The 18,674-nt window shown below is 33.2% G+C and overlaps 2 protein-coding genes across 5 annotated transcripts; both read right to left on the reverse strand.

Moving 5' to 3' along the window:
* Positions 1-1,229: 1,229 nt before the first annotated feature.
* On the reverse strand, positions 1,230-4,223 carry LOC131649648 (uncharacterized). The gene is made up of 12 exons (XM_058919401.1): positions 4,161-4,223; positions 3,336-3,603; positions 3,164-3,254; positions 2,952-3,076; positions 2,759-2,849; positions 2,518-2,677; positions 2,272-2,429; positions 2,075-2,195; positions 1,813-1,983; positions 1,683-1,721; positions 1,533-1,586; positions 1,230-1,394 (listed from the first exon to the last, which is right to left on the reverse strand). The coding sequence occupies exons 1-12, from the start codon at positions 4,221-4,223 to the stop codon at positions 1,230-1,232; spliced, it is 1,506 nt and encodes a 501-aa protein (XP_058775384.1).
* A 6,211-nt stretch (positions 4,224-10,434) lies between these two features.
* On the reverse strand, positions 10,435-17,775 carry LOC131651683 (uncharacterized). 4 transcript variants are annotated; one of them, XM_058921359.1, is made up of 8 exons: positions 17,458-17,775; positions 15,230-15,345; positions 14,571-14,674; positions 14,279-14,308; positions 13,946-14,047; positions 13,369-13,476; positions 11,138-11,192; positions 10,435-10,808 (listed from the first exon to the last, which is right to left on the reverse strand). In XM_058921359.1, exons 3-8 carry the CDS (start codon positions 14,660-14,662, stop codon positions 10,740-10,742), a joined length of 456 nt encoding a protein of 151 aa, XP_058777342.1. In that variant the 5' UTR covers positions 14,663-14,674; positions 15,230-15,345; positions 17,458-17,775; the 3' UTR covers positions 10,435-10,739. The 4 variants fall into 4 exon arrangements, with proteins under 4 accessions (XP_058777342.1, XP_058777338.1, XP_058777339.1 ...); XM_058921355.1 differs by having other exon boundaries at positions 11,138-11,195; XM_058921356.1 differs by having other exon boundaries at positions 11,138-11,195; positions 15,230-15,395.
* Positions 17,776-18,674: the final 899 nt, after the last annotated feature.

An 18,674-nucleotide genomic window follows, 5' to 3' on the forward strand; every position in this document is an offset into this window, starting at 1 on the left:
TTATGCCAAGATTCTTAGTGGTTGATGGTAAAATATGGAAAAGAGGTTGTTAGAAGATGGGAAAAAAAGATGATGATGAAAAATAAGGTTGAAAGAAATGCCTTGTAATGATACACGGTTAAATCCATGTTAATATATCGAAAGGAGGCAATGGTGACAATGCAAGCTATTCAAATATTCTGTGTCATTGTGAAGGGAAAAAATGCAGAAGCTGTTTGTGTTATTCTGGTGTGAAATAGTGTATGCATACATAGTGGTGGTGATGTTGGAATGAAGAACATGAAGAAGGTAACAGTGTTGGCGGTTGTTTGCACAAATAGAATATGAAATTTAAACTTTTGAAAGCATAGTAAATTGTTTAGTGGGGCACAGAGGCGGGAATTGAAAATGTATGTGAAAAGTTTTGATTTAAAAAGCATATTTGTTAAACAAAAAGTCTGATACTTTAAAATTTGGAAAATTCGAATAAAGTGGGACCATGTTATACTTCTTGTGTGCTGCTAGATACTCAAGTTTGCTGCATTGGGAATAGAAAGAGTACATTAAGCAGATCCCATGATGTGCTTTGGTAAAGAGAAAATAGATTTTGCTCAAAAGGACAATTTCGGGAGTGGGGTCCGAAAAAACCAGCCTGTAGATTTCCATCAATTGACGTGAAGAGTGAGAGAAGTAAATGGATCATTTAATGCTTTAGGGATCAGGCATCATTGACGTTACTGTAGGGACCCTTTGAAAAGTTTGTATATCAAAGTATCATTAAATATTAATAGAACATATATGATTATTTATTAATCAGAAAAGTTAATAAAGTCAACAAAGTTTTGAATCACCAAATTAACTGAAAGCTGATCTTGTGCTTTACTAAAATTTGGGTCGTTGACAAACTGAGTGGGGTCGTTGGCAATATAGCTTCTTTTATACATCAGCCATTTAAAGTCATAGAATTTGTAAAAAATATTTGATCTAATAAGAAACATAGATGGTAATATGGATTGGGAAAATAATTATAATTTCTTGATTAAATAAGCTGGAAAATATAAAGAGCATGAAGAATTAGTTATAAAGAAGAGGAATTACTTAAACCAAAATAAGCATTAATTATAATATTATACAACCATTGCTGCCCTTGAAAAGTAGTGATGTTTTAGGTGGGGAGTAAAATTCTAATAACTGTTGACTTAGGCAGATTACAAAAAGATAGTTTTCACTTGAAATTAATGGAAAGCATGCTAATTCTCCAGTTTGATATGCTTTTTCATCTTTGTGGAAGACTGTTGTAATTCAGACGTCTGAGATAAAGGAGTAATGTCATGTGATTCATGTGGAGCAATCCGTTTAGCAGCTGAAGTTGGTGTAACAGGGTCCGGCAATGCATCAGATGTAATATCGGTTTCCTGATAAGAAGAACAACTGAACCATTAACATATAGCAGGAGTAGAACTGATTGGTATAATACAAAAATATCAGCGGTATAGCAGGAGTGGAAGTCACTGGTATTAGGTAGATAATACAAAATTGGAAATGGGTATTACCGGAATGATGTCCCAATCATCCAAATGTGAAACCTCAGCAACACTCTCATTGTTCTTAGCCAATATAAAAGAAAAACAGTGATTTATTAAGGAAAGAAGGATAAACCATAAACAGAAATGGGAATAATAAAAATAAGTGGTTGAACATACCTGTGTTACATTAGGAGTTAGCATGTCCTGGGAATTAGGCTAATAAAAAAGGTAGAAACGTTAATGCTGAATTTAAAACGTATATATATGACTATATGTATAATAATGTAGTCCACCAAAAAACACGTACCAATTCCTGTCCAAATGAACGCAGTATATCCTTTTTTACAATGTCATCTTCAAATATAGACATAACAGACGCATTTTCCCAATCAGGTTGCCATTTGACCTTGAAAACCATGGTCATTCCAACTAAAGCATCAAGCGCTACTGGGAACTCAAGAGGGTTGGTAATACCAGCCTTTTATAAGAATGAAAGATGTGAGTCAATGGGTTCACAGATAATCGAAGACCATGACGTTAAAGCTCAAGATAAAGTAGCAGGATGAGACCTCAAGTAAATTAGTGCGCATCTGAGCAGCAGTGACCTTCAAAAGTTGAAAAGCTTCACGGTCCCATATTACAAATGATGCTTTTGTTCCAGCATTAAAAACTTCAATTAAAATTTTATACCTGTAATACATTGAGGTGATGAGGATGCAATTGTGTTTTGCACATAGAAATGTCATGGAATAGGTTGATATGTTACCTATAAATGGCTGTTTCTGTTTTGTGGCGAAGAGTACATTCATAGGGTGGTTCATTCCCTTTAGCAACCCTAGGACACTGATGACATGCTTGGTAATACCATCCACCTTGAGCAGCCTTGAGTTTGGTTATTGTCGCAACGGTAACACATTGAGCTTCCTGACAATGAAACAATAGCCTTCTTTCAATAGGGTAGAGAAATAATAGTTGTAAAAGGAATAATATTGAGATGAAAAGAAGTTAATACCTCCTTGAGTTTTACAATTTCAACCAAAGGCCGTACGGTTGCTTTATACATTAGTTTATCATAAGGAGTGTGTTGAGAAGAAGTTGAGTATTGAGACAGTGTCTGGGACTGCAGGCTCAAAGCCTGACTTGAAGATTCAGCCTCACTGATTTTTGGTAGGCTATAAATAAAATTAAAACAAATGAACAACACAGTAGAATTAAAGTCAATGATAGAGGATATCTGGTGGAAAAACTGATACCTTTCAATAAATTCTTTAATCTGAGGAAAGTCATCATTGAGAATCAACTTTGTAACGTTGAAGGTGTTAGAAACACATAATGGATACTTACCTAAAAATGAAAAGGCAGATGAGAGTTATTATTATTATTGTATGGCAAACCTTTAAATAAACAATAAGTTCAATATGTTATGCATCTATATTAATCAGATACCTTCTTCCTTGACTTTTGCATATTGCAAAACAATAATGAGGGGAGTTGTGTCCTTTCTATTTTTACTGAATTCATGGAACTGCACTGCATATCCTTCCCACAAAGTGCAATTCAAAACGTTGCCCCTAAAGAAAATTCAATAACAGAATAATCTTAGTATGACAAATAACAACAAAAACTGTTAAAAAATAGTTGCATAATTAAAGACATACGACAAATCCTTCAACGATAGATTGATCTGTTGTTTCTTGCCCCCCTGTTGTAGTTGGGTGTAGCCAATTTCTGTGACCATTCCAATGACATCTGAGAAAAAAGAAACAAAACATAATAGAATAGAGAAACATGTTGTGCACATAAAATAAGGCTCAGTTAATATTTTCATACCCATTAGAACATCCTTTTTCCAATTCCCAGACATAATATCAGTGAAAGAAGTGAATTTAAGTGGCTTTGCAGGAATTTGATGTTTATTCTTGTCGGTAACAGATGTACCACCAGTAAATGTCAACATAAATTTGTGATCTGAAGGCTTGAAAAGCATATCATTAAGAGAGACTTGGAAGTTTGAGATTGTATAAGTGTTGCCAACGGTTAAAAGTGAATCATAAGCCTGCTTAAAAGGATGTGGAACGTTGACATGGATGTCACAACCCTGTATAATAGACGAAAAAGCAGAGTTTCAGAGAGGAAAGGGAATATGGAAAAGGTAACAACATATGAACAAACTATTAATAGAGGAAACATGTTAGTTGTAAAAGTTTAAAAGATCAACCACATTAACCAAGTTTATAGTATCTAATCAGTGGTGGTAAAATCAGGTTTCCATTAAAACAGAAGTTAATTTTAAAAAACAGTAAAACAACCACTACATTTGTATTTTAAACCAGATTTCACACCAAATGCAGGAAAAAAGTAACAGGATAAAGAAAAGAAGAAAATTTGACAACCAGGTTGAAGCGCGTAGATCTTCATGTTTTGTTATGTTTTATTGAAAGCAAAGTTTCATTAAACCGTCAGTTTCATTAAGCCAAAGCTTTAGATTTAGAAAACCATTAAGAATAAAAAAATGAAGGATTCATGACAAAAAACGCCAAACAGAAGTAGTAACAAAAAATGGCAGATAGAAGAGCTTACATCTTTATCAACGACAACCAACTCGAAATGTTCCTTGTTCTTATTGAGAACGGTCTATTTGTGATGTATAAGAACAGCAACTTTCCAAAGCTCCTTCGTATCGTTAATGTTCTTCACCAACTCAAAGGGTCTAGCCATTTAGAATCCGGAAAACCAAAAAAAACGGTTGTATAGTGAAGAAAATGTAACTGTGAAAACTGAAGAAAGAGTTTGGTGGTAGTTAGGGTTGTTCCGGAAACAAAATGTATTTGTGAAAAGTGAAGAAAGAGAAGAGGAAAGAAAGATTACAATATGCAAACAGTGTGTTCATTAGGAACAACATCACTGAGTAGCTTTTCAGCAGAGTCACCTTTTCTGCATTTTAGAGTTCAAATGCAACTGAGTAGTAGAAGAATAATATTAAAAAAATGCTGCAGCGAAGGAATAGGCTAAAAGATAATCAAAATGCAACTAAAATGGGCTAATGGGCTGACAAATAGTAAATTTGGACCACAATTAACCTCATAAGTGAGATTTGTCACCCAATTAAGCAAGGGTAATGCTGTATTAACCAGCACATATTCCCTTCTTATATTATAGATTATGAAGAAAAAATTGAAAATTGAAAATAGAATTTTTAAACATTTGACCTATTTGACCTAATCATCTTTCTTATTATATTTTCAAAACTATTTTATTTTCATCTTTTTATTTTAGACATTGCCCTTACCCCTCTTTCTATTACAATTATTTTCTTTTTCTTATATTAATTATAATTACTATTGGTTCGTGAAATTAAAACAATTTTTATGAGCATGATACGATCTCTTTTTTAAATTATTTTATTTGGCAACTTTTTTGTTCACTTGACAAAAAGAAATCATGTTCTCTGCTCAAGCAACAACGTGAACATGCTGGAGATAATGGTGCTTATGGGGTATGAACTTTTTAACATTAGGTTGATCATGCGGACAACCAATGCCTCCTCTTTTCTTCTTGCTAGCTCCATACATCAATGAAATCATCATATTGTCACGGCGCATTGCACACTCGAATTATAACTTACTCGCTACCAAATTTTAAAATGGTCATCGCATCCAAGAACAGATTCGAGATTTAGTTATTGAAGGACAATGTATTAGCACCCCTCACATCTGTTGTATTCAACGGTACCAATTTAATTAGTCTTGTGATCGAATGTTAGCGTCATGTTTACTTGCGATCTTCTAATTATTATGCGAGAAAGAGAGAAAGAAAGGAAAATACTTTTGGGGTTTTCTATTATTGTACTCGCCAAGATTTTAGAATCTCATACCTACGTATTCTCATGGTGCAATGAGAAAACCACAACTTCGTAGTTCAACATGAACTTAAACATTTTGGGTTTGGTTTGGACGAAACAAACAAGTGTCTAGGCTAACACGGATGAGTGTTGGAAAAAGGGTAAAAAGGATTCACGTTTGGGTGATAAAAGGTATTTGAAAAGGACTCGCACTTGAGCGAAAAATAAAGACTCGCACTTGGATGAAAGATGAAGAAAACTCACACTTGGACGAAAGGTGAAAAAAGGCTCGCACTAGGGCGAAAGATGATTTCTTTTTGGATTTTTAAAAAGGTTGAAAATGATTTTATTAAAAAGGGTGTCTGATAAAACGTTGGATCTCCCCCCTACGTATCTCCTGGTGCAATTGAGAACTCAAGGCTACGTAATTTTAGGGGAACTACATTAGGTTGGTTTTGATTTTGAAAAAAGGCCTTGATATTGATAAAGTGTTTTGCCTTTTTGAAAATGGCTTGGTTTGATTTGAGGTTTGAACATGTGCTTGATAATGATCAAGTTTTATTCCTGTTGGTTTGACAAATTTGCTCGAGTATGAAAAAAATGTTTTGAAAAAGACTTGGTGTTGATCAAGGGTTTATTGCATTTGCATGAAAAATCAACTTGGTGTTGTCCAAGGTTTATTCGCAATAATTGAAAATGATTTGAAAAGTTTGAATGAAAAAGACCTCGAATTGACAATTGTTTTTTTTGTGAAATTGTTTGGCTGTTTGAAAATGAAAATGATTTGAGTGCAGAACGGTAATGAAAGGTTTTTTTGGATGATAACACGAAGATGATTTATTTGTGAAGTGAGTGAATGTGAAAGCGATCGACTTATTAGTTTTAGAAAACGTCCTTGATGTTGATCAAAGTTTTCAAACTAGAAAGACCTGTGTTTGTTTCTTGTTTTTTATTTTGAAAATGACTCGATGTTGATCGAGGTTTTTTATTTTGGAAAAGAGTTGATTTTAGTTATCGTATTATTTGGTTATTCAAGCTACCTAAATGAAGTAAGAGCGAGAATTAAAGCAAAATAAAGTACACACGAGGGAGAGAGATACATTTGGTTATATGTGACGATGAACAAAATAGAATCTTAACGTATGAATCAATGAAAACGCAAAGAAAGAGTATCATACGCGAATTGTCGCCTAAAGACACAAATTGAACCACATGATGCGAGGATGTGAATTGAACTCATGTAACACAAAGGCATGATTTATTTCAAAAGTTGCTATCGTTTGACACGATCATGACAATCGAACCGTCGTATGAAGCGTAAACTCGAAGAATAAAGAAAACAACAATGAATCACAATGTAAAAAATCAAGAGATCTCAATGCGAAGAAATGCGACGCAAGATTTCTATCATGAAACTTGGAACCAAATATATCGTAACGACAACAAAATCAACATGTTGCCCTTCAAAAACGAGGGTAAGGTGACAGGTTTTTATGTCGCTCTCATTACCTCACTTGTCTAACCGATGTAAAATGAGTGATTTTTTTTACCACTATGCCACTTTTTTTTTAGATTTAAATACCACAATGCCACATGTTGGAAAAAAATTCCCAATCTGCCACTTTTTGTCTTATGGTTCGGCCAAGGGTTGGCCGAAAAGGTGAAAAAAATTTCCCATTTGGGATTTGGCCAGGGGTTGGCCGACCCTTAACTGGTTTTTTTTTCATTTTTTTTATTTTTTAATTACTAATTGATTTAATTGAATTTTTAATTATAATAATTGTTTTTTAATATATTAAATGATTAAAATATAATAAAAAATTAAAAAAAACTTAATTTTAATAATTAAATAAATAAATATACTAATAATTTTTTAATAAATATATATACTTATAATTATTTAATACATTAAGTAATAAGATATTTTATTAAATAAATTTAATACAACATAATACGGTAGGTGCATCCGTTGGCCGATCCATTGAAACAAATATACGAGTAAGGCATGGGTTGGACGAGAATGTGTAGGTTCAGCCAATAGATGGCCGAGCGCATATATTTTATTTTTTTTGCCTATAAATAAGATTGGATTGCTCATTTGCACTTCTAACCAGTTACAATCGAAGGCTTAGTGCTCATATGCGCTCGGCCATCTATTGGCCGAACCTACACATGCTCGTCCAACGGATGCACCTACCGCATTATGTTGTATTAAATTTATTCAATAAAATATCTTTTTACTTCATTTATTAAATAATTATAAGTATATATATTTATTATAAATTATTAGTATATTTATTTATTTATTAAAATTAAGTTTTTTTTAATTTTTTAATATATTTTTATTATTAAATAATTAAAAAATTATTATTATAATTAAAAAATCAATTAAAAACAATTAAAACAAAAAAAAAAGAAAAAAAAAGGACCCAGTTAAGGGTGAACCACAAGGCAAGGCAAAAATGCTTCAGCTTTCCTCCCAAGCCTTGGCCGAACCACAAGGCAAAAAGTGGCTGTTTGAAAATTTTTTGACAACATGTGACATTGTGGTATTTAAATCTCAAAAAAAGTGGCATAGTGGTAAAAAAATCTACAATGAGTATATATATATATATATATATATATATATATATATATATATATATATATATATATATATATATATATATATATATATTTTTTGCCTCTCAAAGTGTAGAATATAGTATTACTAGTATGTGTCTATATAGTAGTATCATTTTCTTAAGATGAAATTAACCACAACTTCCACAAGACAACACAAGTCATAAAAGAGGCAACAACCTTTTGATCAATCAGCAATCATGATGGCATCAAAAGAAATCCTGAACCAATGGGACAAGTTAAGATGTGACGTTGCCTTTATTTGCTGTAATGTATGAATTTGCATTTATATATATACAAGTTCCATCAATTCAATCCCATCCTATAATTACTACTAGCTTTTCTTTCAAATTGAAATAGTTTATACTCCAGTATCTTTATTTTGAACCAGTTGCTTCATTGTCACTTTTAACTGAATCTGTATATTTGTTTGATAATTCAATGAATGTAAACTGAAGCTCTTCCGTAATTTACGTTACCACAATCATGTGATGGTTGGCACGTAGCTAGCTACTATAGCTAGCATGAGTTGGAATTTCTTCCTGGTGGAATCTTGTGGTAACTTAGGCTGGATTCTACATTTCTATTCACTTGGTATCTTTTATTCTTATTGCTTTTCATCTATATATCTATAATTGAGACCATCACATCAAAAATCACATTGCATATCAATAATACACTCCCTCAATATATGTGCTGTTATTCCCTTTCAAATAAAAATTAATTACTAGTTTCATTAATCATCCCTTGTCAATTGACATGACATAAGTACCAGACAATGCATATTAAGGTAAAATAATATGAAACATTTTTTAAAGAAATTTAAAATATAGTACTATATACAATAATAATAATGAAAAAATTAATTAAAATAAGAGTGAAGACCCATTTTGGTCCCTCACAAATATTACACGAGTCAAATTAGTCCCTCACAAAAAAATTAACCCAACTTAATCCCTTACAAAATTTAACCGGATCATATTAGTCCTTTTGCTAATATTTTTCTCAAATCGGTTTTTTCTACTTCTAAACCGGTTCTTTTCATACTTCTAAACCGTGACTGGACACATTAGATTTTTTTTTAAATACTAAATTAATTTTTATTTTTAATTTCATTTTTAAACAGTTAGTAATGAATAATATCAAAAGAGCCAAAATTATTTCTTATAAAGTAATTTTTAAACAAGTAATTTCCATGATTTCTACTGATATTAACAAATTCTATACATAAATTTTTACCTATGAGGTCTCAAATCCAAGTCCCTTCAAGTTAAATGATTTTCACTTTACAACTAGACAAATCAATTTCTATCACTTAATAAAGTGACTATCATTTACAACTAGAAAAATCAATTTCTATTGTTAGTAAAGTAACTATTATTTACAACAAGACAAATCAATTTCTGTTGTTAGTAAAGTGATTATCATTTACAACTAGATAAATCAATTTCTATTGTTAATAAAGTGATTATCATTTACAACTAGACAAATCAATTTCCACGGTTAGTAAAGTGACTATCAATAACAACTAGACAAATCAATTTCTATTGTATTAAATTGACTGTCATTTAATCTGAAGAGACTTAGGTTCGAGACCATATTGATACAAATTTTGTATTTTTTATTTTAAATTTAGAATTGTTTAAGATTAACCACGTGGGCCTGAGTTCAACTCCTTATAAGAAACAATTTTGGCTTTTTTATATTATTAATTTATAATTATTTAAAAATGAAATTAAAAATAAAAATCAATTTAGTATTTAAAAAATGAAAAATAAATAAAATCCAACGTGGCAGTCCAGTCACGGTTTAAAACTAGAAAAAAAACCAATTTGAGAAAAATATTAACAGAAGGACTAATATGATCCGGTTAAATTTTGTAAGGGATTAAGTTGGGTCAATTTTTTTGTGAAGGACTAATTTAACTCATGTAATATTTGTGAGGGACCAAAATGGGTCTTCACTCTTAAAATAATTAGCAAGTAAACTTCCAGAGGGTTCTTGGGTCTCAAGGGTATGCTCCCCTTGAGGTCCTGAGTTCGAAGGAGCCTAGGATCAACTTTCAGAGGTTACGTGGAGCATACTCAATCGGTATACTCTCGGGTGGATTAGTCGGTACGGAAGGATACCACTCTATAAAAAAAACAAGTAAACTTCACTTCAAAATATTGAGAAGAATAGCTATTGGTGTAAGTTGATGTTTTTCTCTTTGTACATTTCTTACTCATGCATTTTTGGTATATTCTACGCTTACACATGCATAGTAACTGGACTCATACGGAAGTGTAAGAGCAAGATGGCCATGCATTGAAAGTACATAGTGTCTCTGGCCTATTTTGCCATGATTTGATAAGGCAAGAATAATGTTGTTCTATTATAATAAATGCAGTACATAGTTTTGAGAAGGACAAAATACTGTAGTTAGTAGTTATTCTATAAAAAATAATTAAAAAATAAAGCCAAAAGTAGTAAATAGACCCATTTGTACTTTTTTACCAAAAATAATAGTATAAGTTAATTTTCAAATTTTAACTACAGATAATCATAAAAGGACATGGGTGTTTGGTTAATGTTTCTGTTCATGTTTAGTCATCAAAATACTAAACTACACTGAACAAAAATTAATTACAAAGACAACTAAGACCAAAGAAAGATGCAATCTTTCATAAAGGATAAATACCAACAAAAGAAAATTAACATAATCGCATTCCTTCTTTGCCGATGGGGTGACAAATTCTGAAATAAGTGATTTGGTTTGTACTCCGTAAATATCAAAATATCCGTTGTGGCGAGGGTTTCTCAGCTGGAAACTCAAGTAATTCTCGAATCCCTTCACAAACCTGCATTGGGACAACGGAAAGTTCTTAAACCTCTGTAAAATGATCATTTCGATAGAAATAGATTACAGTTTTCCTTATATGTCTTCAGGGGAAATTCAATTCTGAATCAGTTCCAGAATTATCTCAACATTACTAACAGCTTCAGGGGAAAAACAAAGCTCTGGGCTGATCTATGGGCTAGCACTGGCCCACATGGCCATGCATGTTTTTTTAGGTGCTTTTGCCTATGGTGCTAACTCTAATTTAACAAGCAGCATCCCTTACACAAAAGGAGTACAAGCAGCAAGCATAAGGGATTCAATTAAATGAAGAAAACAGAGTGAGCGTACCAGCTTAATTTGAGCTTTGATTGAAGCAATTAATTTAGTGTACTCTTCTATCTGCCTGCTATACAAAAGTGATTCGTAAGTATGAATTTGCAACAATATTTTGAACAATAAAATGGAAATTAACAAGCATTTTAATAGATGATAATAGAAAGGCCAAAGATAAAGTTGTCCTAAGATGGGCATAAGAGTTGCCGAAAGTGCATCATGCCATTAGCAAATAATATAGTTTAAATTAAAAAGTTAACAGAAGAGATGAATGAGAAATTAGAGATATATGTCGTGCAAACACGATTTCCGCTCGAGTAAAACAGTGTGTAAATGTCAGTTTAAAAATAGATAAATGAATTCTAATGTAGAAGTGAAAATTGGAGAACATATAATAACACATTTCTCATGTTGTTTTAAGTACACCTTTTGTCCACTATACAAAGTAACAGAAATATAGAGGAAGATGCTAATCATAAAGTCAAATACAATGGATAAAATGGAGGAATGGTAATACACAATACACCTCAGGAACGCTCCAACTTTCAGTCGATGACATGATAATGACCAAAACCGATAATGAGGAAAAATAGAGGGACCAAATCTGCATCTAAGTATATTACTTGCTCATATGAATTGTCAATCAGTGAGCTGAATGATTCAATTACTTGTTCCATTTCAAAATCATTGCCCCAAATGCTTAAACACATAGTATTTGTAATTTGTTAGTCGAGCTTTCAAAACTATCTACTATTCTTGAACTGTTGAGATGATATAATTCAACAATAATTTGACTAATCTATACTGCAGATTATCAATCATCAGTTTTCAGCCCAAACATATCCAAATCATATTATGGAGGGAAGACAGATAAATAGGAAGGAAAAATACAAAAAGTTGTCATGCCATTCCCTTCTGCACATGCAAGAGAATCCCAATTGAAGTCTAGAATCTGAGACACACACACACCTACCGCCCAGACCACAGAACATTACAATAGTATGACTAAAGAAAACAAAGTGCTTCTGTGAAATTTTACAAGTTAAAAAAGATGGATGAATCAAATTTGTGGTGGTTAATTTTACAGAATATGAGAACAGTAGTTTCTCTGTTACTGTATTTTTCTGATACAGTAGTTACACCAAGCAACACAGTTAGTTTAGTTAGCTGTACATAAAATGTATTGTAACAAAGTTTGTCTGGACAGAGAAAAAATACCGTTTTTTTCCGGATTAATCCATCTAGATGTGAGAAAAAACAGTTTTTGTCTGGATTGTAAACTCGAGAGGGATGTAGTTTTTAAGAAAACTGCAGGGGTAAAAGTAGCCCTCACAAACAAAAAGAACAAGCCCATTATGTTATTTGCAATGTAACCCTAATATGTATCCCAGCTGCAACACATAAATACATACAGTGTCGCAGCCTTCATTTCTACTACAACTGATTCTTCCCAGCTTCTTCACGGCGTGGAGCCTAGGGACAGTGGTTCGTTGCACGACAGAGCAGAGAAGGAAACTTGCAGCAGTAGAAAAGAAAGGGATTTTACTCCATTTCTTTTTTCGCGTCTGCATAACCGCCTTGAAGGTGAAATGCTCCGCAGAGGCGGTTGCAACAGCCCATACTCCCTTTTGCGACGCTCTGTCGCGCATGGGGTGGACGCCTTTTGCTCCGAAGCTATCACGGAGATATGGACCACTATTCACAACATAGACAAGATCCACATCAAGAACTGCTATTAAATTGGGCCTTATCTGATGGTAAGTTCTAGCATGGAGGCAGACTTGGATACAAACACCTTATCTAGTTCCAGTCATTTGTGACAATTAGATTGTCATTATCTTAGTTCATAGTCCGGTTTTGCATGCCCGGCTAAGCATATGGAACTGAATTTCTTCTTTGTTCAAGGAAAAGAGCTTAGTAAGCAGCTCACTGTAGTTCATGTTCCTGCTTAGGAACAGTGGGTTGATCTACTCACCAAAGTTTTTTCTCCACTCAGACTTCAAATTCTATGTACAAAAACTCAGTGTGCTGGTCAGGCGTGTACGGGAATTACTGTATTTTTCTGTTATGGTAGTTAGACCAACTAACTCAGTTATTTTTAGTTAGTTCACTATACATATGATGTGTTTTAACAGACTGGAGCAAGTTTACCAATATTTAACATTTAAGAAATCTCAAACACTGCCGTGCTAGATTAATTTTTGTAGTTTCAATAAGACAATATATGTTAAACCAAAAAATTATACCTGACTATCGTTTCTTCCCTTTTCTCTATGAAATTTAAAGCTTCGGACCAAGTAAACTCCACATGGAATCCCATACCTATGTCCACAAATATGTGTTGTGTATTGGGCCTGTAAAGTTTCAATCAAATACATAAAAAAACAAATAAATAAATAAAGTGCATTTCCATGGACTAAAGACAAAAAAGAGATTTCATTGTAAGGGCACAAATAAAAAGCATAGCATTGCTGATGAGAGGTTTAGCACTTCGCCGAAGGTTTCCCGCTTAAACATCAAGCAATCATTGTACCCTAGGTTGGATGAGGGAAGTGTCTAGACACAAATTGGGTGGCATAGCACAAGTTTTATAGTTTTATAGTATGGTGACACAAATTGGGTTATAAAGATCATATACCATAAATGAAAGAAAAATAAGTTTGAACACATGGATTGGTGATAAATTACGAATATACCTTACAAAATTCAGAAAAAATCAAGAACATGTGAAATTAAAAGAAAGAAATAATGCCACTTATTATCCAATCAGGTGGCTATAAAGCAAGTGAAGAAGGGTGAAAGCTGAAATGTTTGATGACTTACACTTCTGCTTGCGCGTACACCTCAGACCCAAGATTAACCATAGTTCTCAGACTGGTTACACTATTCTTCTCTAGGTTTTCAATATTTTTTCGCAAATCAGCACTGAGTGAACAAGTCAAGTGTATTCAGACAGAACAATAGTATATCACTAAATGCATCATTGAATTTGTACTAATTCAATTTGAGCTAGTCTCCGAACTCAGCCTACAAGTATAATTTACACGTGGTACTGTGAATTTTATGGGAAATGGATGATACAAAATATATCATTACTCATTATGATGGTGATACTAATTGATCCTAGTAGTATGCAAAAAAGTGAAAAAAGGATACAAAATTTTCTGCTGTTCAAAGACCGTGTCCCTGTAACAAAGAAATGAAAAAAATAAGTATATGCGACTCTGAAACTCGTGAAATAAACAAAGCAACCATGCAATGTATAAGCCATTTTGCAAGTGCATTATTTGTGATCTTAGATATAAGTTTATGCACTCAAAGGCGTCATGCATTTTTAACTAGAACTAGAAAGACTTGAAGATAAGATAGAGGAAGAGCATTCAAATTTAGGGCATTATTACATATTATTTGCAACAACCAAGAATAAAATCTCCAAAGTTAACACTACCTCTGAGCAGTAGCATGAAGAAGATCAGGTTTCAAACGTTTATCAACAAATTCTTCATACTTTTGTATTTTCTGCTGGCGTAAATTGTCCATATGATAAGAGTCCTAATAAAAGCATAAGCCAGTCAGGAATCATTAGTATATGTATAGCTAAGCTGTATCGAATGACCCCATTAAAGAAATTTTAAAACAAATCTAGAGTTAGAAAGTACCCGAGCTTCTCAATTTTATTCGGTACAGATCCGAAAAATTAATTTTACAGCTCAAACAATGGTTAAGTAGTGACTAATCTCATAAATTGCAAAGGTAAACCACTAATTTTCACTAACTAATGAATAGGAATAAAATGTAGTATTTGTCATCTAACTTAATTTTGAACTCGGCAATGTCCCTGCACAGGTTTTAACGGGACATTTCAAAGCCAGATAATACAATGCTATTAAAAAAAACTTCTATCCTTCAAAATTCATACACACAAAGTTCAAAACAAGCAAATAAGCATTTAAATGTGCATTTCTACCCAGAAAAACTAAAAATTTAAGAGAATCAGCATAGTGTAAAATTGATTCGCAAAATCCATAACAAACGCATAACAATCTATGGCAGCCGAAAAATGCACTGGGGAATGAAAATCCGAAAAGTAAAGTGTAAAAGTAAAACCTTGTGGCGGAGCTTCTAACTGTTATGGCGGTGAACGAGGTACTCCGGCAGCTTTTTCCGGTGTACGGTGGATTGAGTTGAGTGTCACTCCAAAGTCCAAACGAAATTGTTTGTTTCTGTTTCAACAAAAGGGCTGAGGGGAAATTTTGTTGTTTTTGATAGAGTGCTGCGTTTTGTTTGGTTGTTTTAGGGTTTTAATTACAAAAATAATACGCTAAAAAACAATAAGCGAATCAAAAGATATGGTGTTTTCAAGTAAGGCCGATGTATCACGTATTCACTTTGCAAAATTGAGAAAAAGAGAGAACAAATACACTTAAGAAAAACCAGCACCTATTACTAATGATTAGCATTCATATAAAGTCTATTTTACCTATTGAATTCACAATTAAGCACTAAACAACAAGCACAACAATTATTTTTATCTTTCATATCTTTAGGAAACAAAACAAAATGAAGAGATGCACTAACAAGCACATAACCAAAATTCTGCATTAAGAAGTTCTAAAACAGCCCCAAAAAAGTCCCTTAGAAACACACCTAAACACAAGAAAGTGGTTCATGGTACCTTGCACAAGATAGCATATAATTGACATGTTGGAAGTTAGAATCAAGCATAGTTTCAAGTAAGCACAAAGTGTCGAAACATTATCAATTAGAGTTCTCAACAATTAAACATAAAGTGTTACTAATATCCAAGACCAAGTCAAATGCACAACAATTCACATAAGCATGGTATCGTTTAATTTTCAGCATTTCTACTTGCTCTAATTAACACCAAAACACTAATATCATTACCAATTTTCATGTTCTAACAAGTTGCAATGAACTTAAAGCAACACTATCATCAACTGTCCATTAAATTTCCAGCATTTTAACACAATTGAAATTCATCATTCTCTCAACTTACATGTCAACAACACCACCAACCATCATAAAAATTTTCAGCATCAAATGTCCACCAAATGAGCAATACAATTCACATTATCAATCACTAAAACAACACTAAAATTTCAGCATCTATGTACCTTCATACAACCACTTTTCAAAGCCTTTTTTATGAGTTAGCAAGCAAGACAAAATTACCATATTAATCCATCAAAAATTCTGCACTCTTAGTGTTTCAAAACAGTCCCACAAAGTCTATTAGAAACATACTATACTAAAGGCAAGAAAAATGGTTCATGGTATGTTGCAACAAAAGAACACATAATTGGCAAATAAAAACATTTGCAACATGATTTTATAGGCAAAACAAACAAGTAGTAGCACCGTTATTAATCCACTTTTTGTTCACTTTCCAATACTACTTATAAACTGACAGCAAATAGAATTATGCACACTCATGAAACATGTTTTACACTAACAGCTTTATCAACTTTTTATCCTCAAGAACAACAACTCTAACCATCCAGCCATCTTAACATTAAGATCCACAACTCTATTTCAAACATTTTTATTAACCGATATTAAGGTAACAATTCCGAACCAAAAACCATAATACACACACCTACTCAAATGATATGGACAAAACAAACTCAGGGTCAACTAGTAACAACCAAAAACCTCACATACTCTGCACCTTCCAGGTCATCTAAAAAACAAACACTAACAAGTTTAATCAACTAATTTCTAGCATTGTTATCATTCCTGACTAGCACTAAGAGTTCACACTATACCAGTAAAACAACACCCAAAAAAAACAAACAGCAACTACGCATATCCGCACCACCATATTTTTATGACTTTTTTAGACTCTAAACATTATTCAAACACAAATAGATTTCAGCATCTGTTTTGATCATTAAGAAGCTTTGCAAACTCATGAAATTAGTATCCAATCAACACCAAATGTCAACAATTATCACAACTCCTACATCATTCAAAAAACTCTATTATTGTGCACCAAAATCACTTCTCATAAGCATTTAATCAAACATGTAGCATGCTATTCTTTGGTTCATGAGCAATTGAAACATATTGCCGACACACATCATCCCTATTTTACAAATTGAATCAATTAAGCATTAATATCAACAAACCAATATCATCCTCAATTTAGTTATCATCCATCGACTAACATGTCCAATTCAAACATCAACTCAAATTCAACAAATCTCAACAATTAATGTTCATAATTCAAGCAATCTCACAGTTTAATATCAAGTTCTAACAATTAATACTCATAATCAAGTAAAAAAACAAGAATCAAATGCAAGAATCATTACCGGAAGCGCGAAGAGGAGTTTGAATCGGAGTTGGAAACCGGAAGGAGGAGATCGCACGATTGGAAGAGACGAAGGAGACGCGTCCGCGTTTCCGTAGTGGCCGCCGGTCGGAGAAAGTAGTGTGTTCGGTGATGGTGGTGACTCGCGCTACTGCCGGCGTCGGAAAGGAGTGATCGGAAAAGAACGTGGAAGTTTGGAGGATTTTTTCTACTACGTGTTCTTCATCATCTTTCTCACTTTCTTGAACCTTTTTTCTATTTTTTGGTATTTTGATTTTAGAGAGAAGTGAGAGAGAATTGGTTTTTTGTTTGTGTGATTCTTGGTAAAAGTGGAATTATGAGAGAAAAAAAGGGAAAAAAGTATATATAGTTTAAATGGTGAAATGTCAAAAATGCCCCTGACGTATCTCTTTTTGCTCATTTTCGGGAAAACGTGAATCGGTGCGAAATTCGGAAATAAAACGAACATCACTGTGAAGATGACCAAATTTGTGACTCGTAGCCGCGAGAATCGTCTCAATCCGACAAACGGTGAGGAAATTATACGCGTTTGAATGACGAGAAAAATCGGTTCACCTTGTGCGACTGTGCAGAATTTTGCGAGTACCGTTCAAAGAATGTGATGAAACTCAAACTTCGGCTCGAAATCTGACCTAGCATGTGTGACGAAGAATCGATGATAACGAAATTTCCGAGAAAATTCCGCCGGAATGGACTCCATACGATAAAAATCGAAGAAGTTATGAATTTTCAAACTCGGCGCGACACACTCGAAAACACACTTTTTACCGAAAGATTGCGACGTTCCTTAAAATGCTGGGCACTTTTGGTGCATAATCGGCCGATGGTCCGAACATATGAAATTTTGGTAATGATGGCACGGATCCCCAGTTAAATTTTCAAGCGAATCCGACTGGCGGATTAGGAGATATGAATTTTTTACTGTCCGAAAACCTGCGGTTCAGCACCATTTTTCACTGTGAAACCTCGATTAATTTGCAAATTCGACAACCTTTCTCATGGAATTGATTTCTGAGTCAAACACGGAAGTTGTAGATAACATCGAAACAGTAGGGGCCACGCGAGAACCAAGCTCAAATCACTTTCCAAATCGGACTTGTGAATTTTCTCGTATTTCCACTGTTTAAACCATATTTCACACTGTATCTTCTTAAACCCATGAAAACTTTTTATTATTTTTCTTCTTTTTTTGAATGA

The sequence above is a fragment of the Vicia villosa genome, linkage group LG2 (assembly GCF_029867415.1).
Source record: "Vicia villosa cultivar HV-30 ecotype Madison, WI linkage group LG2, Vvil1.0, whole genome shotgun sequence".
NCBI lineage: Eukaryota > Viridiplantae > Streptophyta > Magnoliopsida > Fabales > Fabaceae > Vicia > Vicia villosa.